Raw genomic sequence first — 26,471 nt, 5'->3', positions numbered from 1 at the left:
CTCTCAATTATTGAAGTATGTTTGTATTATATAAGTTGTTATTTGTTGTATTATTTTATCGATGTGGGACTTGTTTGAATCCCAACATATGTTGATCATAGTTGTTCATTTTTCTTTTAATCTAATGAATAAAATGGTTACCAAAAACATATTAGTATGGTTAAATTTTTTTAATATTAATTTTACGGTTTAAAATAATATGATTTTAACATCTCAACAATCAATATATTATTATTTCTCTTCGTTAAATTTGAGTTTGTGAATGATAAGAGACTCATGTTGTGTAATCAAGTAATTAGAGTCTGAAGTTCAATTCTTACAAATCCAGAAAATCCAAGTTGTAAAAAAATATCTATTTATTTGGTGTGTGTCCAACCTCCAAAGAAAATTATCCCAGTTTTATGAAAAATACTATAAAAAAAAAACTATTATTTCTCTCCACTTCTAACTGCAGCAAAGCAATTAACTATGGTTGAAATTTTGACACCTATGCCGAGCTCACTTGTGCATGTCTTATGAAAATAGAAGCTAAAAGAATGAGATGGTGAAATGGAAGTACGAGTTAGTGATTGTGAGAACTGAAGCAGGTTTTGTGTCCGAATCTCAGTAACCTATTCATGCCGCAAAGTGGAATCAAAATCCAAATCCAAATCCAAATCCAACAAGAGCCTCAACCTATTTGACACATTGTTTTGAGTTCCCATTGTTTTTGTTTTCTCATCTCATCTAGAATTTACACACACTAACGTGGCCCACAACCACCGAACGAACGTGTCTTTGATGCTCTTCAAAATTGTGGACATCCATCGTTCCACCGAACAACCCAGAGAAAAACAAAATCAGATAATTTGTCCAAATAATTAGAGAGCAATTAGCAAAAACAGGAAAATTTCCACACCAATACTTTTCCAATTATTATGTTTCCTAATATTAACATTAAGCACTGATTAATCAGAGTAAGAAAACAACACATCTGAACAGCATTTTGTCCTCAACCGGAAAGAGCAGGAGCAACAACGTTTGTAACTTGCACGACACAACAATCGTGTTCGATTCTCTTATTATTATTATTATTATTATCATCACATCTCACATGAACCTCTCTATACGATTCTTGAAACCTTAACACTTGTGAAAAGCCATTGATGGCACTCCCATACTCCATCTTTTCCTCAGCAGCAACCACACTCACTCTTTCATCCCCAATAACCAAACCCCACAAACCCAATCTCCTTCCCCTTTTCTCCTTCCCCAACAACTCACCCATAAGCAGAAGAAGAAACCTTTCCCTAACCCCTGCACGCGTTGCTGCACCACCCTCAACAATTGAAGCCGATCAATCATCCCCAGAAACCGAGGAAGAGTTTAACGATGATAGCTCTTCCTCTAAGTTCTCTTGGAGGGATCACTGGTACCCTGTTTCGTTAATTGAAGATCTCAACCCTCTCTTGCCCACGCCGTTCCAGCTTCTCGGTCGTGAAATCGTGCTTTGGTACGACAAGTCCATTGCCCAATGGGCTGCTTTTGATGATAAATGCCCCCACCGTTTTGCTCCTTTATCTGTGAGTATAATTCTCTCTGTTTTTCTTCTTCCTTTTTGTCACTATTAGAATTTGGGATTTAAGCCTAAATCTTGTTATATAGAATGATGGTTACCTTCTATATATTTATATACAATATATAATATTTATATACACTATCATGGGGTTGACATGGTACTTCTAGGATCTATATGCTTATTTTAATGCTTTAATTTTGGCTTGTGGAAGTTACTTTTAGTAATTACATATTAGTTTTTGGTTGTTAGTTTTAGAACATCCATGTCTATGGGGACCCAAAAAAAAAAATCCATTATTTTGACTACAATATCACTAATCAATATGAGATCTCTCTCCAACACAACTCCCTCATCCCAGGACATTTCAAGTATAAAGTTTGTAGGACATTTGTGAGTAGTTTGATAGTGATGTGATAACTTTGGCTTGACGACTATTATAAACTCTAATACTATGTTAAAATTTAGGTTAAGACCTAACTCAACCAAGAAAGCTAGCTTATGCAGTGAGGACTTTGTCTCACTTATATACACTTATTTGACCATGTTAGTTACTTTTTCATTTTTGTGATAAAAAATTGGGTGTTTGGTTTTTGCAGGAGGGAAGGATCGATGAAGATGGGAAGTTGCAGTGTTCTTATCATGGGTGGTCTTTTGATGGGTGTGGATCTTGTGTTAAGATCCCTCAGGCTGCATCTGAAGGCCCAGAAGCACGTGCTATTCGATCTCCTAAAGCGTGTGCCACTAGGTTCCCTACCATGGTGTCTCAGGGCTTGCTCTTTGTTTGGCCTGATGAGAATGGTTGGGAGAAAGCAAATGCTTCCAAGCCTCCAATGTAATTTATTTAATTAAATTCAGTCTTATCTCATGAATTGTATTGAATTAATTGTGATTGGACCCCTAATAATGAATGTTGTCCGGTGTTTATTATTTTATGTTGATTATGGAGTGTTTTGTTTAGTGTTTTATTGACCTGGGTGGTAAATTTATGTTTGTTTAGGTTGCCTGACGACTATGACAAACCAGAGTTTGCCATAGTCAACATTCAGCGTGATCTGTTCTATGGTTATGATACTCTCATGGAGAATGTCTCTGACCCTTCTCACATTGATTTTGCTCATCACAAGGTACAGATAACACCTTTCAACTTGACTTTTAGACGCAGGGTATTTTATTTTCATTTAGTGTGCCTCTTGATGATATTTTATTTGATCTTGTTTTTAGTGAAATTTATTAAATATATTAAGTGATGCTGATAGTGATGCAGTCCAACAAGTGTTCCCAGGGAAAAACTTTTGGTCGTTCCATTTATTATGCACCTTCACTCACTGAAACCTCCGCATGATTGGCATATTTTAAAAACTGAGAAAACCTTCATGGGTGACGTTATTGAACAGGAAGTTATTCTCACGTTATTTTAGTGTGTAGGATCTTAAACTTTTACCAGATGTTTCAAGTATTGGATTAATTGATTGTGTCTCTTAAGCTCATAGTTGTGCTTGTCTATTTGCAGCCCCGTAATTAACATGTTTCTTTACCATATTGCTTATTAATATGTGTTTTTAATTTAGACTCTACCTAGATAAGCAGTTGCAAACGTTGAAATTATTTGGTGTCGATAGGGATTTAGGTTTATCCAAATGACTAACATAAATATGATTCACACTCTACAGGTTACAGGAAGGAGAGACAGAGCCAAGCCTCTGCCATTCAAAATGGATTCTCGAGGTCCATGGGGTTTCTCTGGAGCTAATGAAGGGAACCCACGGATAAGTGCCAAATTTGTTGCACCATGTTATTATATGAACAAGTAAGCCAATCGCTTTTGTGTTAATGTCACATGTATCTTCATATCTTGGTTTTGTTTCTCATATGCATTATTTGATTCCAGCATTAACACTGAAGTAATTTTATATGAATTCTATGTGTTTATGGAAAAAAAAATTGTGCTCAACTTTAAGGGAAAAATATCAGGTAGCTTTTGAGTATCATGCATTCAGTCATGGGTATCATGTTTCACATACTTGTGGAATAAAAATATTACGCTTTAGTCACGGTTTTTCCTCAATAGGTGGATAATTCAGTATCAGACTTTCTATTTGGAGAGTTTACACAAATCTTTTTTTCCTCTCTGAATTTCTTTGGTTTTCAACCTTTAAAGGACCACTGGGAAAGTAATATGGGAAGTGTTTAACTTTTGAATCTCAAACCTTATCATCTGCTGTTTAGGATCTTACATAAATTAGCTGTACCTTCTCCATGTAGTATGATGAGGTTCTCGGAAAGGATTCTCATATCAGTTGTGTGGTTTTGTTGATAGTGCATGAATCATCAATGTCAATTTAAGTAGGTATATTGATATCTATAGAGTGAATGCCACTGAAGTCATATACGACTCACGGTATACTATTTAAGTGTTTATATGCTATATTTCAAGATGGGTTTCAAATAACTTTTACTTTATCCTACGATGCCTATTCCTTTTTCATTTGTTGCTACTGAGGCTCAATCCACTTGGATTATTATTGCAGGATTGAGATTGATACCAAACTCCCTGTAGTTGGTGACCAGAAATGGGTAGTATGGATATGTTCCTTCAATGTCCCCATGGCACCTGGTAAGACTCGCTCCATTGTTTGCAGTGCTCGAAACTTCTTCCAGTTCTCAGTGCCAGGGCCTGCCTGGTGGCAGGTAAGATTTCAATGTTCAGTGCTGTCATTTTTGTTCTGTTCTGTTTGATAAAAGCACGTGCTTGTTCCAGATGGCTTATTTCTATGGTCTTTCACCAATTTATCTATCCAAATAACTTGTTCTGTCACGATGAATCATGATAATGGTGTAGCTAATTTTTTAGTCTCAATCAATTTAAGAATTTGTCTAATTTGAAATTATTCATAAACCAAGAACTCTATTAAATGTTTTTGTCTGTCCTGAAATTGTTCTGGAGTTTACTACACAGAAGCTTTTTTTTTTTTTTTTTTTTTTTTTTTTTTTTCTTTTTTAAGTCAAAATTACATCGAGGACAGACAAGATTCGAACCTAGTTTTACATAGAAAATGTATGGGGAAATTCCCCTAATTACAGTATGATCACATATCATCGAGGGTCTGCACCTCCCAATGTCCAAAAGTCACAACTCTTCTCAATTAACCGGATACCCCCCTCTCTCAATCCTTCCACCTATTTACAGGCAATATGCCTTATTTGTTATCATCCAGCCCCCTAATTACAGCAAACTAACTGAATCTAACAATTAACTAACATATACTCCAACTTACGTGTACCATCAATCATCAATACCCTCTTAGGACCAAAGATACAATTACGGGCTTCAGTTACAGTAGACATAAAATGTGGGTTTATTATGACAACTGAGATTCATCACCATAATGTGGGAAAATTATAGAGATACTAAGATTTGGTTTTTCTAACTTAAAAAATAGTGGTAAGGATTTTTGAATGTCATTTCTGTTGGTAGAGGAAGTGAGTAAATTTTTTTTTTTTTGAATAACATTCTCGTATAAATAAATTTACCATTGTTTCGCTCAACTGAGTAATTTGAATTCAATTTTACGAATGCAATCGTATAACATGGTGTCTCACATTTGGCTTATACATGACTCAGGTCGTTCCTAGATGGTATGAGCATTGGACTTCAAACAAGGTATATGATGGGGACATGATTGTCCTTCAAGGTCAAGAGAAAATCTTCCTTTCAAAAACCAAGGAAGGAGGTGACATTAACAAACAGTACTCAGACATAACCTTCACACCAACACAGGCAGATCGCTTTGTCTTGGCATTTCGAAACTGGCTAAGGCGACACGGCAATGGTCAACCAGAATGGTTTGGCAGCAGCAGTGACCAGCCGTTGCCGTCAACTGTTTTGTCAAAACGTCAGGTACAATAACACGATCCAAGATTTTGTTAACAACACACTTTTTAATACCTGCATTTAATAAGTTGAGCATAGATTTTTATCTATTAATAAAGAATGTGGTGTTATCATTTCTCTTTATTTTAACCAAGAACTAAATTGAAAAACTTCATTTTTGTTTGTGTAGATGTTGGATAGATTTGAGCAGCACACTCTGAAGTGTTCATCATGTAAAGGAGCTTATGAGGGATTCCAAACATGGCAGAAAATCTTGATTGGTGCAACAGTTGTGTTTTGTGCAACATCAGGGATCCCATCAGATGTCCAATTGCGTGTACTTTTGGCTGGACTTGCAATTGTGAGCGCAGCCTTTGCTTTTGCCCTAAACCAACTCCAAAAGAATTTTGAATTCGTCGACTACGTGCATGCCGAAATCGATTAAACACTTCCCTCCAAAGGAATCTCCGCTAGTTAGTTGTAACTTGTAAATAGAGTTCAAGACAAATACATGTACACTATTTTGATCAAAAGAGCTCAAGTAGCTAACACTGGTGTTATCATTAAATACAACGAGCATAAGCGTGGTTTTAACATGTCATACACAATTACAGCAAAACACATGTTATTGTCGTTCAGGTTGCAAAAGCCAAGTATGCAATTTAAAGGCATGAAAACAACTATTGCTTTTATGTTAATTGCACAAAGATGATCAATTCACTTCCATTTCAAAACAACCTACTAAGATTACATTTACAACACGACAAGAAGGCTTACTGATACTTCATCTATTCGTTCAAATTGCCAAAATACTGTCTTTTTTCCAACACACAAGGGTAAACCTTGAAACAGACAATTTATAGTGTGAATTTCACATTCAAGTGTTAAATGATCCATCCGAAGTAGACCAACTTAATACCTAGTGACTGTGCCGACTTCAGTCAGTTTTTATGAAAGCGTAATTGTGGATTTGAAGAGTTAAAAATTTGAATCCAATTTTTGTCATACAATCAATAATTCCTCATTTAACATATTTGGCTTTCCAAAATAAGCGACTTTGTATAAATGCTCGTATGTATATAGACCCTCATTTATGTTTACGTTTATCCTAATCCACCAAAAAAACAAATTGTACGGTTTGTCATTCCTCATGCTTTGTATATATATACATACATACAAAAACCCTCAAGTGTCATAAACTTGACCGAGTGATTGGAAAGTTTGTCTTAGAATATATTATCGATCTAGTATTAACAGAATTAATTTTCGTTGATATTAAAATAATATTTCATTAATAAAAATTACGTCTCATAAACATAAATTTATAATTGATCATTAACTCTGAAATATTGAATAGATTAAATTCATAAACATAAAAAAATTGACTATGTCCCTTTTTCAAACTTTACCAACAATAATCCCAATAAATACTTGTTCTACGTGCTTCCCTTGTTCTATATATTCAGAGTGGGGTGAGACAGAAAAATGAGCTCTAGCAGCATGAATAGTGATCGATTTTGTGTTGTTAAGTTGATAGCACAAGTAATACGAGGTCCATTGTTCATGCTTTGTGCCTCCTTCTTTATCATGGCAGGAGCAGGTGGCATCTATGTCTTTGGATTATACTCTGAAGCAATCAAATCTTCACTAGGTTATGATCAAAGCACGCTCAACTTTTTGGGGTTTGCCAAGGACCTTGGTTCAAATTTTGGTACTCCTGTTGGTCTCATTGGAGAGTTTACCCCTCCATGGTTGCTACTCCTTCTAGGCTCAGCCTTCAATTTTGTTGGCTATTTCATGATCTGGCTTTCGGTCACTGCCAGAATATCCAAACCCCACGTGTGGCAGGTTTGCATTTACATGGCCATTGGTGCCAGTTCTTCGAACTTTACCATCACTGCAGTGAACACTGCATGTGTCAAAATCTTCCCAGAAAGTAGGTGCCCTATATTGGGGTTGTTGACGGGTTACCTTGGACTAAGTGGAGCCATCATGACACAACTTTACTTGGCCCTTTATGGGAATGATTCTGAATCTCTCATTCTTCTCATTGCATGGTTCCCTGCTGCTATCACATTGCTATTTGCATTTGTGATTTGGATCATGAAGGTTGGAACTAGCACTAGGCAATCCATTGAGCCAAAAATATTTTACCGCTTTCTTTTTGCATCAATTACACTTGCATTAGTCATCATGGCAATGATCATTGCTCAGAAGCAGATTCCTTTCCCAAAATCAGCCTATATTTCTTGTGCCACCCTGGTATGTTTTATACTTATCTTTCCTATGTTTATCACTATTAGAAAGGAGTTCTTACTGTGGAAGAAGAGCCTTGAAAATAACACTGCAAATGAGGTAATCATTGAGAAAATTCAAATAGTTGACCCTAATGAGGAAAAGGCGAAGGATAATCATGCAGACATTTCTTACTTTTCCAACATATTCAACAAACCTGAAAGAGGAGAGGATCACACCATCATGCAAGCACTGCTAAGTGTTGACATGTTGTTAATATTGATCTCATCATTTGCTGGCTATGGCACAAACGTAACAGTAGTGGACAACTTGGGGCAAATTAGCGAGTCTCTAGGGTACACTGGCAACACAGCGAGATTATTTGTGTCTCTTGTAAGCATTTGGAACTACTCTGGGAGGGTCTTGGCTGGTTTTGTGTCAGAAATTTTGCTTCAAAAGTACAAAGTTCCACGCCCTTTGTTGTTGACCTTTTCGCATTTGCTTACATGCATTGGTCACCTTCTCATTGTGTTCTCAGCTCCCGGTTCGGTTTACTTTGCATCAGTGCTAATTGGATTCTCGTTTGGTGTAACGTGGCCAATGTTCTATGCACTTGTTTCTGAACTCTTTGGTCTTAAATATTTCTCCACGCTGCAGAATTGTGTGCTTCTAGTTGTTCCCTTTGCATCATATGTGTTGAATGTTATGGTGACTGGGTCATTTTACGATAGAGAGGCAAAAAATCAGCTGAAGAAAAGTGGGAAAGAGTGGGTGAAGGGCACAGAGTTGGCTTGTATTGGAAAAGGATGCTACAAGATTTCTTTGACAATAATGGCATGCGTCTCCTTTTTTGCAGCAGTGACTTCTGTGATTTTTGCAATGAGGACCACAGAGTTCTACAAAAGTGTCACATACAAGAATAATGAAGTTCAGAGATGCAGAAACGGTGCTGATTAGTGCCAATTGACAAAGATAATGTAGGAAAGCATAGTTGTCACGTATCTCCTAGTATTTTATTTAGTCTTTAATTAATTTGTCCGTTTCCTGTAATAGGCTATAGTCATTCTCAGCAAGTGATTGACATTGTGATATTAAATATCCTTGTGAGATCATGCTAGTTTCTCAAAATGTTAATCTGTTTGCAGTTTTCACATAATAAATCCTTTTTGGGTTCATTCTTTTAATTTCTTTTTCCTTTAGTAATGCATTCATTTGTAATATTGTTAAATATGGTAATAAGTTGAATCTCTTAAGTTGTTTTTTTTTTTATTTATGGAAGAAAAAAAATGTTATAAAAAGAATACTCATCTTGTTACAAAAGATAACATATAAAAGTTGTCTAATACAAAATTAAAGAATAAAATTATTCTTAAATTTAACTTTTTTCACATTTTATGTAATCACGATAAAACAATAAAATGGATAGTTTCCACAAAAAATATAATGGGAATACAATAATAATATTAATAATAACTTCTAACTAAACACTTTTTTGATAGTTCATTCAAAAAGATTCTCTCTCTTTTTAATATAGAAGTGGGGTTATATTTCTCTAAAAAATTCTTTGATTTTGTTTCTCAAAAAATATATCAAAACAACTTAAGAAACAATTAGCTTCTATAACCAAAACTAATAATTAAATGAGTGACCTAAAATAAAGGAGAGTTTTTCTCTTTTTTCTTTCCGTTGTGTTGCTACAAAATCTCTTGTACTATATTCCTTATTTTTATTTAGTATTTTATTTTCTTATCTTTCTCTTTCCCATTAAAGAAGGAAAACTCATTACTTGTATACATTTATAGCCTTTAACATAGATTAGTCACTAATTTTGATGATAGATACTCTATATTAATATTATGATTACCCAAAAATATATTCATTTTTAAAAAATTATGTAACAATCGTCGTTTTGGGTTCATGTTCTAAGTATGCAACTAGATACGAGAAGGGAGCTTTGTTGCATATGTATTCAATTCGAACAAGATTATTTTCGATGAAGGATAGTTATGGTTTACAATAACTTTTTTTCTTCTTCAAATAATCCATCTGTTGCAAACAACAAACAAGTCACGACAAGACAATGAAAATAGATTAAAAATGTTAAATATAGAAGAGTCATCATCATAATTTATTAATGAAAACTATAGAAAAAAAAAACCTAAAAGGAGGGTCTTAAACAAAGATAAGATTCAAAATTGATTAGGTGTAAAGAATGTTAGTATTTTATAACGTTCGTTTTAAGATAGTTACCTCTAATTAAATGTACATAATTAAATGTATATAATTTAAATTAATGAAACAGAGTATTAAATAATTTTTAAATTTTTTAAAATTTACAAACTTGATTTATATATTAAAAATTCTTAATTTAATGATTAAATAATTAAAATAAGTTATACATTTAATATTACAAATTTTTGTATGAATATTATCTCATTATTTAAAATTTTTAGATTTGTCACTTTATATATATATATATATATATATATATTAAAAGTTTTGCAAAATTATTTGTCATATATATATATATATATTATATTTTTTTATAAGTATTAAATTTAAAATTTTCGATGAATATAAAATTGTTTGTAAATGAATGCATGTGATATTTTGTAAATTAAAAATTATATATATTAAATTTATACAATATACAAAAAACTAATCTTATGAAAGACTTATTAGACTAATGATTTTTATTTTCTTTTAACTTTTCCACAATCAACTAAAACAAATACATTTTTTTTTGTTAAATTATGTTTTCTTTCCTTATAATTTATTAAGGGTTAATTTTAGTCACTCTATTAATTGATATGTCTAAATAGAAAATTATATTAAAATTTAAAAGTTTTAAATAAGATTGAATTCAAAATGTATACTATCAATCAATCATAAATTAATATAATTTTAAGTAATTTTTTATATGAAATTTAATATATTTATGAATAAATTTTGATTGAATAATAATATACTATTTATTTTAAAAAATAAATTTTATAATAATAAATTATTATACTTTCATTTTAATTATAAATTATGATATATAATAAATATTAAATTTTATAATAATCATCTTAAAATCAATAAAGTTCATTATGTGCTTTATAAATCAATAATGCTACGCATGATTTTTAAATAATTCTTATAAAAATTATAAAATTTATCGTTTTTGACAATTTATGATCGGATAATAAACAAAAAAAAAAACACATAGTCAATATATAAATTATTATATCTTAATAATTGGAAAATGTTTAAAGTTCTGATTTTATAATGTATGATGTCGTCTGAGGATTAAACGACGAGTAACAGCGGAAAAGAGATAAGAAACACAGAACGTTGGTTCTGTCTTCTGAGAGTTCGCAAGACATCAATGGCGTCAGCATTATCTTCTCTCTCTTCCACCTCCTCTTCACTCTTGCACCACATCTTCACCGGTAACTCTCAGGCTCCTACTCAGTTCCCCAACAAAAATGCGCGCTTTTTCGTCCTCGCTCAAAAGAAGGCAAAGAAAACTCGAAAGGTTTCATCAACAATCTATGCTCTCACGCCATAAATTAAACATCTTTCCGTGTTTTTCAACATTACTTGAATGTCAATTTTGAATTTTGTAGTTGCACAACAAATGGGTATGGTTGTTTTTTCTCTATAGTAATGTATTTGAGCTCTGCAGCATTATATATGCATACATTGACTTGGTTAGTTATTTGTGAAATCAGATTATTTTGAGGGAAGATGTGACTGATGTGGGAAAGCAAGGGCAACTTCTCAATGTGAGGGCTGGCTTTTACAGAAATTACTTGCTTCCTATGGGAAAGGCACAACTTGTTACTCCCCAGCTGCTCAAGTAATGTGTAATTAAACCATCTAGGTTTTATATAACATTAACACATTAAGTAATCATTATTATTTTTAGATTTCAATATAATGGACTAGTGTTTGGAATTTGCATTTACATAACCTTGTTACTGTTAGTAGTAGAAGTAATGGTTTTCAAACACAAGAGTAGGTTGCTTGGATAAGTTACCAGTGGGGGCTTATATGACATTGTGTTGACATGGAAAGTAAACTGTCCCTGTGAAGAGCTCTTTTGAATATGATTTAGGTCTTATTTGGATAATTTCTCAATAAGTACTTGTGGTAAGAAGAAAATAAGGGCATGTCTGGAGAAACCGGATAAACTTCTCTAGAAGCACTTTTAGTACAAAAAAATAGAAAGAAAAAAAATCATAATGAACTTTTCCATAAAATAAACTAGCTTATGCATGAATTAAAAATAAGATTTTAGAAAAACTAATAAGAGAGTGCTTCTATAAAATAGCTTATGCATAAGTTAGTTTTATCTTATGGAGAAACTTATTTTGTTTTTCTTTCTTATTTTGCTCTCCTAAAAATGCTTTTGGAGAAGTTTATCTAAAAAGATCCTAAGAAGGTAAAATGAATTAAGCTTCCTTTATAAGTTAAGATTAGTTTATGCCTAATCAATTTTTGGAGAAAATATCTTTAGAGAGAAGATTAATTCATTTGTGTATATAAACCGGTGAGACTTTTAAAGCCTTCTGCATTTGACTGGAGACGAACAGAAAGATGGCTTAGAGTTATTAATTAATAATAATGACGACTTTAGGAAGTTCTTTTTATTTCATCGATGGGGCTTTGAGTTTTGAGTTGAACAGGGTTTTCTTGTTTTCTGTTAAGTGTGGTTCCTGCTGTATTAGTTCAATAACAACTGCTCTCATCTTGGTTTACCAAATGGAAATTTTGTTGTTCCCTTTCACATATGAGATTGTTTCTGTGTCTTTTCTATGATAAAATAATAGAAGTTCCACATTTGTGAGTGTGACAAATCTTTGATTTGGTAATTCCTGCATGTTCTTTATTTCAGACATTTTATGTCTGTTTCTATTAGAGAGAGGTTCATTGGAAATTTAGGGATTAGCTATTTCTTTTTGTAGTTTGTGCCATACAAAACTGTTGAAATAAGACATGTTTGCCACAGTTTTGAACTGAGTTTCCCTTGCATTGTTGTTTAAACTTTTCATTTTAACCTTCTCTCCAGGGAAATGAAGATAGAAGAAGAAAGAATTGAGGCCGAAAAAAGACGGGTAAATTTTCCTTTCCCGACAATCCCTACAAGAGTAAAATTTGTCTTATGGTAATGTGTGGCCAAGGTTGTTATCAGTAAATAGAATTAGGAATGAAATGAATGCTATGTTGTTAAGCACCATGTGTAAACCTTGCAGCTGGAGCTGTAAGGTTCAATATTTCAGAATGTATACTTCTTTCAATGATTATCCCTGTAGTAATTTTGCACACAGGAAATCGCTTTCTTTTGCATATCTGCAGTCCATGCAAATCTACATATAATTTCATACCAAGTTTACATTTCTGTAGGTAAAAGAAGAGGCTCAACAACTTGCTCTAATTTTTGAAACTGTTGGGGCCTTCAAGGTAAAGCGTAAAGGTGGTAAAGGAAAACAAATTTTTGGAAGGTAGATTTGTTCTGCACAATTATAAGAGTCAATATGTCCTTGTATGGATTTTGCATCTAATTGTTGCTTGCTTTTTAGTGTCACTGCTCAAGATCTTGTTGACATAATCAAGGCACAGCTTCAAAGGTACCATCTTTTTTATGTACAGAAATCTTTTATTTTGTCATCATTATAGATGTTCTTTGATTGAGTACTATCCTATACAATTACAATTTGTGCCTTTTCTTTAATGCGGCTAAAATATACCGAGTGTCTAAAGTGTTCCTTGCACAATTCTATGGATTCCTCTGGATGTGTTTCGATATATACAATTTTTTCTGAAAATTAGGTGAAATTTGTAAAGATTGTTAGAAAATTTCGCACTCTTCAATTTATTAATTACTTGATTACCTTTTAAGTGACATCACTTGAGCACATATGATTATCATAAACTTATACATGTTGTTCAATGTTCACATGTGAAATGATATCCTAGTTCGCAGAATCGTTTGGGGGAGATCCTAAAACTTATAAGTACATTCCACTGCTTAAAATGGGGGAGATGAATTGCTTTTCCCATATTTATTTCACATCTCTGTTTTGGAGTCTGATTCTGTGATCCATTTTCTGTGATCCATTTCTAGGGAGGTGGACAAGAGAATTGTTGATCTTCCAGAGATCCGGGAAACAGGCGAATATATTGCAGAGTTAAAGCTTCACCCAGAAGTTACAGCTAGAGTGAGGGTGAATGTTTTTGCTAACTAAGCACTAGTATGTTCTGAAGTTCCTATGCTAAGTGGACAATTTGAAGCTAGCAACTTACTTGCATTGGTTCAAGGTGCATAACATCTTATGATGATAAATCTTCAGACTTTAAGCACTTGGTAGTCTTGTAATCATGCCCCTAGGCTCAGATGAGAAAGGATTCCTAATGGTCACGTGTCCAGAAAGGGAACTGTTGCTTATTTGAACATATTTGTTTTGTTCATACCCCATTCTTGAATGTAATGTACTACTTTGTTGGTGGTAAAAGATATTTTTTCTTTGCTCCTTCATTGATCTAAAACTTTTGGTTTTTAGATTCATAAATATGTCTACACAATATCTTAAAATTGACAAATAAGAATTAATCAGTATTTGTTATTTTACAAAATTATGTCAAATACAATTAAAGGATGCAAAATATATAAATTAACCTTGTACTTTGATACTTGTAAGAAAGGCTATAACGGAGAAACAAAAATGTTACATAATTATTTGCTTTTCAACAATGTGGATCAAATTTAAGAGGATATATTTCCAATGCACGGGATGACGATGTTGATATCATCACCATATAAAATTGGCAACTCTTTGAAATTGCATCATTTTTCTTTTGCATTTACTTCACTCATGATAATATTCTCCATTTCAATATTGCATTCTTTGCTCAGGGTGTTCCAATTGATTTGGAGCAACGAAGATGGACAACATTAGTGGGTCATTTTATTAGGGAACTAGTTCATTTTTTTGAGAAAAAATAGGACGACATTGAGGTAAATTCTCATTTTAATTGGATATCAGTATCGAAATTATAGAATTGAAACGCCTCGTGAACATGAAAGAAACCAAATATAATATACGTATAGAAACGAAAATTAAAAAAGATAAAATAACTTGTTGCTGCCCAGGATCGAACTGGAGACCTTCAGTGTGTAAGACTGACGTGATAACCACTACACCACAGCAACCTTGTGAATGGAAAACCCAAATAACATTCCTTGACATTTGAAATTTCTTTTATAAATTTAACGTGTTCACCACAAGTAGTAGCTTGCAATTGCACACCTGATTCATGACTTTTTAAATTGTTTTTTTATTAAATTAAATTACTTGCACAAAGAATAAATACATAAGGTGTACAGAAAAAAAAAGTCTTTTCATGTAGAAAAATGTTTATGTTTCATTTGCAACAAACGTACATTTTAGAAAGTTAAAAATATGGAAAGAAAATAAATAAATATATATATATATATAAAGAGAGAGAGAGAGATAAAGAGTGAGTAGGGATGACAATGAGATGATTGAGATCCCATAGAGGTGGGTAGTAGGATATTTATACTCTTTTTCATTAGATAAAAATTTGTTTTGTACTTTCATACTCATGCGTGTATCTGTTCAGCAAGCACCCACAAATGTTATAAATACCAATGGATATGTATGAATATTCGTGAATTCTCTTAATTTTTTTAAAAAGTATTATAAATAACTTTAAACTTATATATGATATTAAGTATATTGAAATATTAAAGATAAATAAATGATATTAATTTTTGAACTTGTAATTTATAATAATTTTTTTAAAAATATTAAAAATAATATAAAATATAAGATAAAAATATTAATATTTATGTAATATTATTTACAAGTACCTACAATATAGATACTACTATACCTACCTCATCCCGTTTATAAACGGATAAAAAAATACTCGTATCTATTATTTACGGATATCTATTTAAGTTATCCATGATGAATTTTATCTACAGATACCCATAGATATGTGTATTTTGGTCATCCTAAGAGAGAATATGGATCTACTTACTTTAAGAGTAAGTATTGATAGATTTATTTCATTCAATAACTCATTTTATACTAAATTTGAACTATTTAACCTTTAAATTAAGGTTCTTAATACATAAATTAATTCTACAAATTTAAAAAAAATTTAAAAATGATATGATAATTTATTATATAGATTTAAATCAACTTATAAAATACTTTTATCATTCTAAAGATTAGAAACTCTTATTATAAACAAAGGAAAAATAATGGTAAAGAAAGGATTACTCTACATGTGTCCAAATAAAGTTCTTAACCAACTAGGTTGAGAAATGATCCTTTTGGGCCTTTGGGCCGGTGTTGTGATGTTGGGTTGGTCCAAATTGTTTGATGATGTGGGCCTATCAAAAAAAATATATCAATAATTCATGTTTTATTTCAAATTTCAATGATTCAAATCATTAAATTAAAAATTTTTAATGCATAGATGAAATTTGTATATTTTTTTAAAAAAAAATTATTCGATACTTCATTTTGTTGATACAAATTGATGGATAATCAAAAAAACATTTTATACGTTGATTTGAATCTATATAACGAAGTATTATATAAAAAATCTTAAAAATTTGTAAACTTGATCTATACATTAAAATTTTTTAATTAAATAATTAAATTATTAAAATTTGATATAAAATACGAGTTATTAAATAGAATAAATTTACCAAAACTTACTCTTAAAGTAAGTGAAATATATATAAAAGCAAAAGAGATAAATTAATGTATAGTATAAGGATACTAAAACCCACATAAATCAGCAAAGTTTATACACAGATTTTGGATTAGAAAAGACAACAATCTTATAACCAACCAACCAACCATGGATCGATAATCTCTAGCTTAATGGCAATTGTTAGTTACATTGCTTATGCTTCCAAGCTACCATAATGCTCCCTTCATGTAATGTGAACTTAATCCTAATCGTTTTGAAATTGTTGAAGGTGATTTTCTGCAATCCCTTTTGATTTGATAAGTAATTTAGGGCTCGAATCAAATTCCTTATCTGTATGCATTACTCTGTGACATATGTTTGTCTTTTTAAGAACACTTAGCAACTTATTAGGTAATAATAATAAGAGATTTATAGACCAAGTTAAGTAATTAACCATTCTTGATTATTAAATTATAAAAGTATGGTCTTGTGCTGAAGATTGAAGTAGTATGTACACTATAAAATCTTATATTGGAACTTTATTAATATTATTACAAATTTACGGGTAAAAAAAAGGTGTCATCAGCTACAAGATCGTAACCTATATATAAATATAACTAATCTTTTGCCCTATTTCTCAACGATTGATGTCAGCAAATTAGTTTGAAGGAGTTCAACTGACATGACTTAGACGCCATTGGTGTTTTGCTTAAGTTTTAATGTCCCTGTCAATTGCATCTATAACTCGAAATTGCAACTTCCAACTAGGCATGGTAATCTAACCCGCCCCCGTGGGTACTCGCCCGAACCCGCCCCGATTTGGATGGGGAAAACCCGTGTTTATCGGGTTCGGGTTTTCCCCGATTGATAAAATCGGGGGCGGGGGCGAGGGCGGGGATGTTAATACCCACCCCGCCCCCGCCCCCATACCCGCCCCCCGCCCCCGCTCCGCTTAATAATATAATTAAAAAATTATTTTTATATATATAAACCAAAATTATAAATATTTATATGTAAAAATTTATATTATTTTACTTTTCTTTTATTTTTTTAAATTGTTAATATTTATTTAAAAGAAAAAAGAAGAAAAAAAATAGGAGCGGGGCGGATAGGAGCGGGGCGGGGGCGGGAGCGGGGCGGGGGGCGGGGCGGGGAAACCTGAACCCCGCCGGGGCGGGGATGGGGACCCAAATTTTATCCCTGACGGGTATCGGGAACGGAGGCGGGGACGGTTTAAATTTGCGAGGGCGGGGGCGGGGAACGTAAAACCCGCCCCTGCCCCGCCCCGTTGCCATGCCTACTTCCAACTAAATTTGACCAGAGAAATGAATCTTATGGACTTTAACCTCTTTTAAACAAACACTGTTTTACCTAAAATCCCTTTTACGTCAAAAAACTTCTTTACCTTAGAAAACCCCTTTTATATATAAGAATTGCAAATTTTAAAAGAAAAAAGGATTTAAAACCCCGATTCCATATTTTCTTCATATGAGCCTTTTTTTATATATATTTATTTGAGTCATTTTTGTCTAGAAGTTCTTGTCAAATCGCTCGAGGACTTCTTTCAAAGCATCATTACTATTATTTCTACCTTTGATATAAAATCTTAATCAAACACCAAAATTTTGTATTCTTAATTGGATGGTATAACTTGGTAGTTCAATATCCCGTCACATGTCTTCTTCTAATGTTATCAAAATTTCACAGTAAAAAAACTACATTATGTTATTGGTATATCCATAATTTCGTCAGCAATATTGTCAAAATCTACTCAACCGTGATTCTCACTTTCTGGTAACTACCTTATAAAAGCTAACCATACCCCAAACCAAGGAAGTGGATCTTTAATTAGGAAATACCACTAATTAAATTAATGAGTAAGAAGGCAAATTAGATTCACATGTGTTGTTCCGTCACGGCATACATACCAAACACCAATTGGCATCTTAATGAATGATTTTGGTTGAGATATTTGGAAATTAAAACTAATGCTTGTTTATCTTTATGGTCAAGACTCAACACCAATAGTGATGAATTGATTAAGCAAGTGATTGGTGGAGTGGAAACTTGTTATTTAACGCCAGCAACGACGACACAGAATTTAAGGCCGGCCAAAGCCTAATTTTTTGGTTACGGGGTTACAAGTAGGGACAAGAAGCCACATAGTAAACCAACTCATGCATTTGAGGCATTTGTCTCTATCACCAAAATCGTGAACGAATGCTACCACAACACACATCTTGTCCAAGAGAAAATGATATCAACTACACAATCCATGCTCATGTCTAGTTCACTTAATTTCCTACACGCACAACTGGATCTATTAATTCAATCAAAGCCACCCAGCTAGCTGTAAGTGTAGTTTGAAAATCAGGCCAATTCATTTAGATTCAAAAATTCTTAATATATTGTATATCAAATTCTACAAAGAATGGGATTAATTGGTTTAATAAAAAGAGTGTTAGAATTCTCATGTTGACTAATACATATAACTAAAATATATAATTAATGAATATAAGAAGAGGACAATTCTTATTTCTCAATTAGGTTTTGTAAAACTAAATTAGATATAAAAAAATTCACATTATAAGATGATATTAAACTTTATTATAATTATTGTTGTCGGATCTATTTAGTATTAATTATCAAGTCATTATCATATCACTTGCAAATGCTTATTTTAACAAATTTTTAGTCTCTCACTTAATGGATGTGTTGAAAATCTCACATTTACTAACTTATAGCTAAAATAATGTATATAAGTGAGAAACGATATTTATCTTATATATCAATTTTGTAAAGTTAAATTTGATTGCACTTGAAGAAGAGATTAGTTTCTTATGATAAATTAAGGTTTATAATATATTTTTTTAATGTGGAAATCAAACTCTACATTAAAGAGTTTAAATAACTTATGCACTTTATTCAACTAGCTGAATAGAGACTTAGTACATGTTTGTTTTACCGTTTAGAATAGCTAAACATACGTTGAACTCAATTCATTCATAATCATATTTTTCTGTTTGAGTGCATTAGAATGTGTGTGAAAGAGTAATCAAACACACGCTTAATTAATTGATTTATAATATAAGATTAGCTCTTATAAGGAAAAAAAAATGTAGAAGAGTAAGTAGCGGTTCTGACTACTCTCTCTCTCTCTCTCTACGTTTGTTGGATTAATTAGAAAAATAAATAGGACTCACAATCTTCAACTCTTTTCCATCAAAAGGACATTGACATCTCAGCAGATACGAGGGCCTTGTCTCGTCGTGCCTGGTAATTGAGTAAGGCCATTTGGAGTAAGCTAAGTGAAAAGCTAAATTAGTATTTTGTAGTACACAACCCCATGATCTCTTGTTTTGGAAATCATCTCACATACAGAAGAAAAATCACGGTTTTCTTCGTAGGGGAAAAAACGGTGGGTCCTATTAAGATAAGGTTCGTGCGATTACTGCTAAGATGTATATAATTGAAGAAATATATTGTTGAAATGCAGAGCAAAAATTAAAATTGGGGTTTGGGAAAGCAAGCAAAGTAATGGTATTATGGTTGGGTGATTTATGAGTATGAGAATAATATGATAATTAAATAAAGGAGAATATATTATTTATTTATATATAAAATGAGAGTTTACAGAACATGGAGGGAACCTGGCCAACTACATGTGCCAATGTCAATGAGTGATATCTTCTCTCATATTTCTTATGCATTCGGACACCTCACGCAATGTACGTGTCCACATGCTTCGCTTACCAGCATTCACAAAAACGTGCACATAACTAACTTTATATAAGTGCCCACTGTAACTCACTTTAAACTCTTCCATCTCTCTCTCTCCTTAATTTAAGTTTTATCTCTCACTCATTAATATATGCCCCTCTTTTGCATTTTTCCTTGTTATTTTGCGTGGAAGAGAGAAAATGAAATTGCTTGTCATTGAGGCTGTCATTTTCTGATATTTGGTTATGTGAACTACATAAATAAGGCTCCAGTTTATAGCTGCAAAAGAGTAGTAGTAGATAAACAGTAACCAGTGGGTGATGGGTCCAACTCCAATCACTGGACCATTCGTATATATAACTCCAAATCAAATGCTCTTGTGGCTTCAAACTTAATACTATATATCTTTCTTGGGAGCATCAACTTTCTATGCCCATCAGATAATCCCAAAGCTAATTATTAATTAATCATTACATATAAAAAATAAAATAAAAAAGTGTAGTTAATTTAATCAAACTTGATTAAGTTCACATATCATTATAAAGTAAGAAGAAAGCAGTTGGTAATTAATTAGGTGAAAGGGTATAAGGTGGTGTCTTGGGTAGCTTGGATAATTCATAAATGTATTATTTATTGAATTTAAAATTAATAATGGTAAGAGACAGAGAGGCAGTGAAATGAATTGAAAGATAGATGGTGATGGGCGTGCATATTTATCCAAGGCAGTTTTGGGAAATCCTTTATTCTCGTCATTAATGAAAGGAGTGGGAATGTGAGTGAGAAAGAGATCTTTTAGCTTTATTATAATAAAATCGAAAGCACACAAAGGGAACCTAATCCATGACTTTTGGTTGTGGTCGTGGTGATGCCAAACCCAAACCCTAGCTAGCCATATCCATCCCCATCTCCATCCCATGCCATTCCATTTCATTGCACTCTTGCCTTACCACAAAACTATAACTCCACACTACACATACACCCAAAAAATAATTAATTAAAATAAAAGATGCCTTATGAACGATCACTCCCTTTCCGTGAATGAAAGGCAACCCATCAACACTAACCACTTACTTACTCAAAGTATTCCAACTTCAACAAGTAGATCCATCCCATATATCAAAATGGGAATTATTAATAAACCAAAGGGTCGAATTTTCAATATATAATCCAAAGAATCGATGATTAGGAATATTAATTTGTAAATAAAAAATAAGGGTAATAATAATTCACATTGATATCAAAATCAAAATAATAATAACTCTTTGAAATTCCAATTAATTCCTTCCCAGTTCCCACCCTGGCCTAATAATGACAATCTACCAAAGCCACCTGCGTGGCCGGAAATTGAAACTTAGGCTCCCGGAGATCGTCTTCCGGCGCCGGGAGGTTAAGATCCAATTGCAAGACATTCCTTGTCGGAGCAGTGTTGTTGCAACTTGTTGTGTCCACAACAACACCGTTGTTGGTGTTTGTGGATGCCCTATGCCTCCTCATGTGCCCACCCAATGCTTGCCCCGATGTGAATTCAGAGCCACAAATGGAACACTCGTGAATCTTACCCTTGTTGTTTCCATGACCCAATTGAAGGGAAATTTCAGGACCACTTTTAACATTATTTGCCTCCTCAAACCGATCACAATTGCTAACAACATTCATGTGTGCCAATTCAGACGCTGCTGCCTTTTTCTCTTCACCCACAACCTTCGGCTTTTTGTGACTCGCTCTATGCCCTCCTAGCGCTTGAAACGAAGGGAACGTTCGGTTACACGTTTTGCACTCATAAACGTAAAAACCAACTTTGGTATTAGCAGTAGTGGTGGTGGCGACAGCACTAGTCATGATAAGGTTGTTGTTATTAACCTTATCAAGATCATGATCTTCAACATGTTGTTGCTTGTCATGATGATGATGATGATGATGATGATGATGATTATGATGATGATTATGATGATGAGGATGAGATTCCCCTCCTTGGGCCAAGAGAATCAAGCAATTTGCCATGTCTTCCTCTTCACTCTCATAAGTGGTGGTGGAGTTGGCGCTAGAGCAGCTAGACGTCATGGTCATGGTGGTGGCAACAGTGGTGGTGGTGGCGGCGACACCAGACAAAAGCCTCATCCTTTTGGTACGTTTGCCCTTGGCTATGTTGTGGGTAGAATTAGAATCGAAGCCTTCCATGTCCATCACAATCTGAATCTGAGAAATTAAGAAAGTTATGGTGAATGAAAGACGTAGAAGGAGAGTGAGGAGAGAAGGGTTTGATATGTGAAAAAAGGTAAGAGAGAGAGAGAAAGTGATGCATATGTGAGTAGGATGAGTGAGGTAGTTAAATATATGTGTGTAGTGAATGGCAACAAATGAGTTTGAAGCCGTCTTATAACAGCTACACCCAAGTGGTCTGTCACCAAAATCTTCCTTGCGTTTCCAACCTTGGAAGTGTTACTAACAAGAAAACTAACATGTTTCGCTTTCTCACGCGCCTCGCTATGCACTTCTCTCTACGCTTCCATCATCACCACACTTTTTTCCTCACTTCTACTACTTCATAATTTTATTATAATATTATTACAGGGAGTTAGAGTTACTTTTATCAACCAATATTTTATTATCCCATGCTGATGCTGTTGCTGTTGCTGTTGCTGTTGTTGCGTACGCCAATGCTCCATTGCCTTGGATGTTCCATTATTCTTCCATGATTAACATCGTTTTAATTTCGCAATTAATGTTCAATTTAATGACTGAGAGTCGTAGGAGTATATATAATTAATTGATATAGGGTGTAACTTAACATTGTATATGTTAGCGAAATTAGGATGGGATTAGAGATGGAGATTATTGATATTTATGAATGTGAGATATTGTGAGTAACTGATAAAGTGGGTTGGGAGGAGTTAGAAAAGAGAAAGAAATTAAAGGTTGGCGTTAACGTTCAGAGTGGGTTTCAACGCTCGCTTTTGCACACAACTTTAGGAGGGCTAAGTATTTACACTAACCCATTGAAGCAAAGTGTGATTGCACGTTAAAAGCATGTCAAAGCCTGTTTCAAGAAAAGTGCTAATCCAAGTGTCATCATTTCAGATTCGGGTGGCTTTCAAGCAAACACCTTGCAACAGAATCAAACTACGCTACTGTTGCTAACCCTCTTAAAATGGAAAAATCAATTCTCATTTTTCTTAATTTAATGTATGTATTGTGAAATGAAATCATACTTTTTTTTATAATTATGTTTTTTTCCCTTATGAACTATTTATTGATCTTGTTAATGATTAATCTACATCTAAAAAATTGATTGATTATTCTTGATGAACTCTACTTTCATAAACACATTCTTTTTTCCATCCACAATACTTTAATCAACAACTTGTTGGTATAAAACGGTTTACAATATAACATTAACTTGAAAAAGTGTCCAATTTATAAGTTAATTTCATTCAAGGGTGATGTTAAAGAGAATAAAAAATAAAATAATATTATGGGCAACTAAATAATTAAGGTGTATACATAGGTCGCAGGAAAAAATTTAAAAATATATGCATATGCATAGTTTTTTATGAGTTGTATATACATAGTTTAAAGAATTGATAGTTTAAGAATAATTATATAGAAATAAATTATTAATTTTTAAAATTATGTGAGATTTTAAAGTAATTTAACTATAATTTAAAATAATATAGTTATTGTTGAATATAATAAGTATTTTTATATGCCTTGAAAAACAATTACTTCCATAATAGCTATAATTCAATTATCTAAAAAAATTTATCCATGAAAATGTAATATGGAGAAATTTTAAAAGAGAAATTGTATTTTATAATTAGTTTGCATAACATTTTTTGTATGATATATAAAGATCGTAAGAATATTATAACCGTTAATAATAACATACTTGTTTAATGTAATATATATATATATATATATATATATATATATATATATATATATATATTTTGTTTGCAATAAAAAAGAATAGTATCATATTTTTCTAAATATTTTCTCTATTATTAACTTAAAAATTACAAATTTTAATAAGTATAACACTAATTAAATCAAGAGATAAACTCGATAAATTAAATACATGAATTATAAAATTTTTGATTTTTAATAAATTTTAGTTAATAATAAATGTTTAAATAGTGTTGTATTTAACATTCATCTTTCTAGTAATGATGTCACAACCAAATTTCTTGGTCTATCTTGGAACGTAAAGATCAATTTAATACTCCTAAATTGAAATCATGTTTTGTAAATACAGATTAATTTTTAGTTATTAATTTTGAAATACTGTATTGATCATATTTATTATATATAAAAAAAAAAAGTAATCATGTCATTAATATTGTGAAGTATATACTCACTTTACTAGTGATTATTATCTTTTTAAAAATCTGTCTAATCATTTTTAATATAAATTATTCTCATCTATAAAAGCTCAAATATTAATGACTTGTTGGTAAACATATATAGCATAATTTTATTATTATATGTTGGTTGTGGGAATAAGAATGTGCGAGTGAGTATATAGTATAGGGGAGTAAGTGATGAGGAATCAAAAGAAGGAAAGAAAGGGACATTGGGTTGATGAATATGGACTAAGGAAGGCACATTTATCATACAAGTATTAGGGACGGAGCCAGGATTTCAATACTGGGGGTGCCATATAGGGGGTGCCATATAGTAATATACATATGAGTTTATATTAAAAATATGAGTTTATATTAAAAATAGAGGGTGCCATATAGTAATATATATGTATATAAAAAAAAATTAAAATTGTTGGGGGGGCCGTGGCACCCGTAGGTCCCCCTTGGCTCCGTCCTTGCAAGTATACGAAGTAAGAGCTTTAGGACGGTTGGTTCCTACTGAAGGGTACGATTCCTTATAATTTCTTTCGGTTAAACTTCATCTTCTGCTTAAAGGTACATTCAGCTAGTAGCAGCTCACCTGTCACCATAATAAATTATTATTAAACATGTTAATCATTTCATGTTTCCAAACGCGACTTTTAATTCAAAACTAATCATCACTCGTTCATTTATCTTATAAACAAGTCCCTTTTTCTGATTCTTAAAAAAATTAAAATTAAATATTGTTAGAATAATCTATAATATCTATATTAATAATTTCATATTTATTAAATAAAACTTATATATCAACAAAGATTAACCTGAATGAATTAAATTGATAGTGTAAATATAGTTTAAACTATCCCTCAATCATGAATTATCGATAATATTATCAATTTTGTTTATAATTATCTGTAAAAGACGCCACATATTGGTGATGCCACTTTATATAATAGACACTAGCACTAATTTTAGGTATATAATTGGATATATTAAAATGAAAGATGAGGTGGCATTAAAGAAAACTAAAAGAGGAAAAGAAAAATGCAGTGGCATTAGGAAGCAATGGTGGTTAAGAAGGCAATTGAGCATGTATATATATTGTTTTCATATTATCAGTATAGGTTAGACGACACACAGAGATTGAAGCATTCCATTCTGATGTTGTGGTCCTATAAAATTAACTGATTAATAAAATGTTAATTACTCGTCATTGACTTAATTGTCCACTAGTATGTGAGGCACATATTACCCACTAATCTATACTACCAATTAATCAAAAGAACAGTTGAACAATTAATTTACACCACTATCAGTGAAAACATATATACATGCTCTAAAAAAAAAAAAAAAAAAAAAACTCTGTTGGTTGTTGCACAGGTTTCTAAAAACGATTCTCTAATTTACTAGTTGGAGGGGGGAAAACATTAATTGAGGGAGAAACTTGTTTTTAAGGAAATTTAAAATAATATATATTAAAATGGCTTGTTTAAATATAAAATCTAAAGATTTTTAACCAATGTAATTAATATTATAATTGATTCTCAAATTTCAAAGTCTCGAATTTAAATTTTGGATTTGATAAAAAATTAAAAAAAAAAAAGATACCGACAAGAATTGCTTTAATGTAATAAGATTATAAGGAAGACTAATTTTTTGACAAAAATGAAGGATATTTCTACAAATACAATAGTATTGAAAAATCTATTTTTTTTTTAAATAATGAGAAAGAATTTCAAAATATCATATAAAATAAATTTTACATATAATAAAAATTAAATTACTTTATAAAAACAAATAATTTAAATGCATAAAAAATTACTTTGTAAAAAAATTAAAAGTGAAAGAAATTTAATTACTTTTCATATATTTTTAATAACTTTGAAATTTTGGAATCCCTTAACATGTATGGTATCTGTTGAATTTCGTGTATTTACTATATGTCAATACATAGTTATCTATATACCGAGGCACTATTACATGGCGTATTATATGTAAGTGGGTGGTAACTATTCTAATTGAAAAC

General features: G+C 32.1%; 4 protein-coding genes and 1 non-coding gene across 5 annotated transcripts; 3 read left to right on the top strand and 2 right to left on the bottom strand.

Moving 5' to 3' along the window:
- The first annotated feature begins 904 nt into the window (after positions 1 to 904).
- ACD1 (Pheophorbide a oxygenase family protein with Rieske 2Fe-2S domain-containing protein) lies at positions 905 to 6,037 on the top strand. Its single transcript, XM_020359568.3, has 7 exons — positions 905 to 1,562; positions 2,155 to 2,390; positions 2,556 to 2,682; positions 3,229 to 3,365; positions 4,087 to 4,246; positions 5,181 to 5,456; positions 5,620 to 6,037. The coding sequence occupies exons 1-7, from the start codon at positions 1,146 to 1,148 to the stop codon at positions 5,872 to 5,874; spliced, it is 1,608 nt and encodes a 535-aa protein (XP_020215157.2). The 5' UTR covers positions 905 to 1,145; the 3' UTR covers positions 5,875 to 6,037.
- Positions 6,038 to 6,914: 877 nt separating this feature from the next.
- LOC109799181 (protein NUCLEAR FUSION DEFECTIVE 4) lies at positions 6,915 to 9,090 on the top strand. Its single transcript, XM_020359718.3, has one exon. The coding sequence runs from the start codon at positions 6,915 to 6,917 to the stop codon at positions 8,619 to 8,621; it is 1,707 nt and encodes a 568-aa protein (XP_020215307.1). The 3' UTR covers positions 8,622 to 9,090.
- A 1,855-nt stretch (positions 9,091 to 10,945) lies between these two features.
- RPL9 (ribosomal protein L9) lies at positions 10,946 to 14,182 on the top strand. Its single transcript, XM_020359178.3, has 6 exons — positions 10,946 to 11,184; positions 11,381 to 11,508; positions 12,721 to 12,766; positions 13,056 to 13,153; positions 13,232 to 13,279; positions 13,777 to 14,182. The coding sequence occupies exons 1-6, from the start codon at positions 11,035 to 11,037 to the stop codon at positions 13,895 to 13,897; spliced, it is 591 nt and encodes a 196-aa protein (XP_020214767.1). The 5' UTR covers positions 10,946 to 11,034; the 3' UTR covers positions 13,898 to 14,182.
- A 607-nt stretch (positions 14,183 to 14,789) lies between these two features.
- On the bottom strand, positions 14,790 to 14,862 carry TRNAV-UAC (transfer RNA valine (anticodon UAC)). The gene has a single exon. It is a non-coding gene; the product is annotated as a tRNA-Val (tRNA).
- A 6,435-nt stretch (positions 14,863 to 21,297) lies between these two features.
- Positions 21,298 to 22,539, bottom strand: LOC109798897 (zinc finger protein ZAT5). The gene has a single exon (XM_020359330.3). The coding sequence runs from the start codon at positions 22,284 to 22,286 to the stop codon at positions 21,405 to 21,407; it is 882 nt and encodes a 293-aa protein (XP_020214919.1). The 5' UTR covers positions 22,287 to 22,539; the 3' UTR covers positions 21,298 to 21,404.
- Positions 22,540 to 26,471: the final 3,932 nt, after the last annotated feature.

This window comes from Cajanus cajan, chromosome 8, assembly GCF_000230855.2.
Source record: "Cajanus cajan strain Asha chromosome 8, NIPB_CcT2T_4, whole genome shotgun sequence".
Classification (NCBI taxonomy): domain Eukaryota; kingdom Viridiplantae; phylum Streptophyta; class Magnoliopsida; order Fabales; family Fabaceae; genus Cajanus; species Cajanus cajan.
This window is presented reverse-complemented; position numbering and strand designations above follow the sequence as displayed.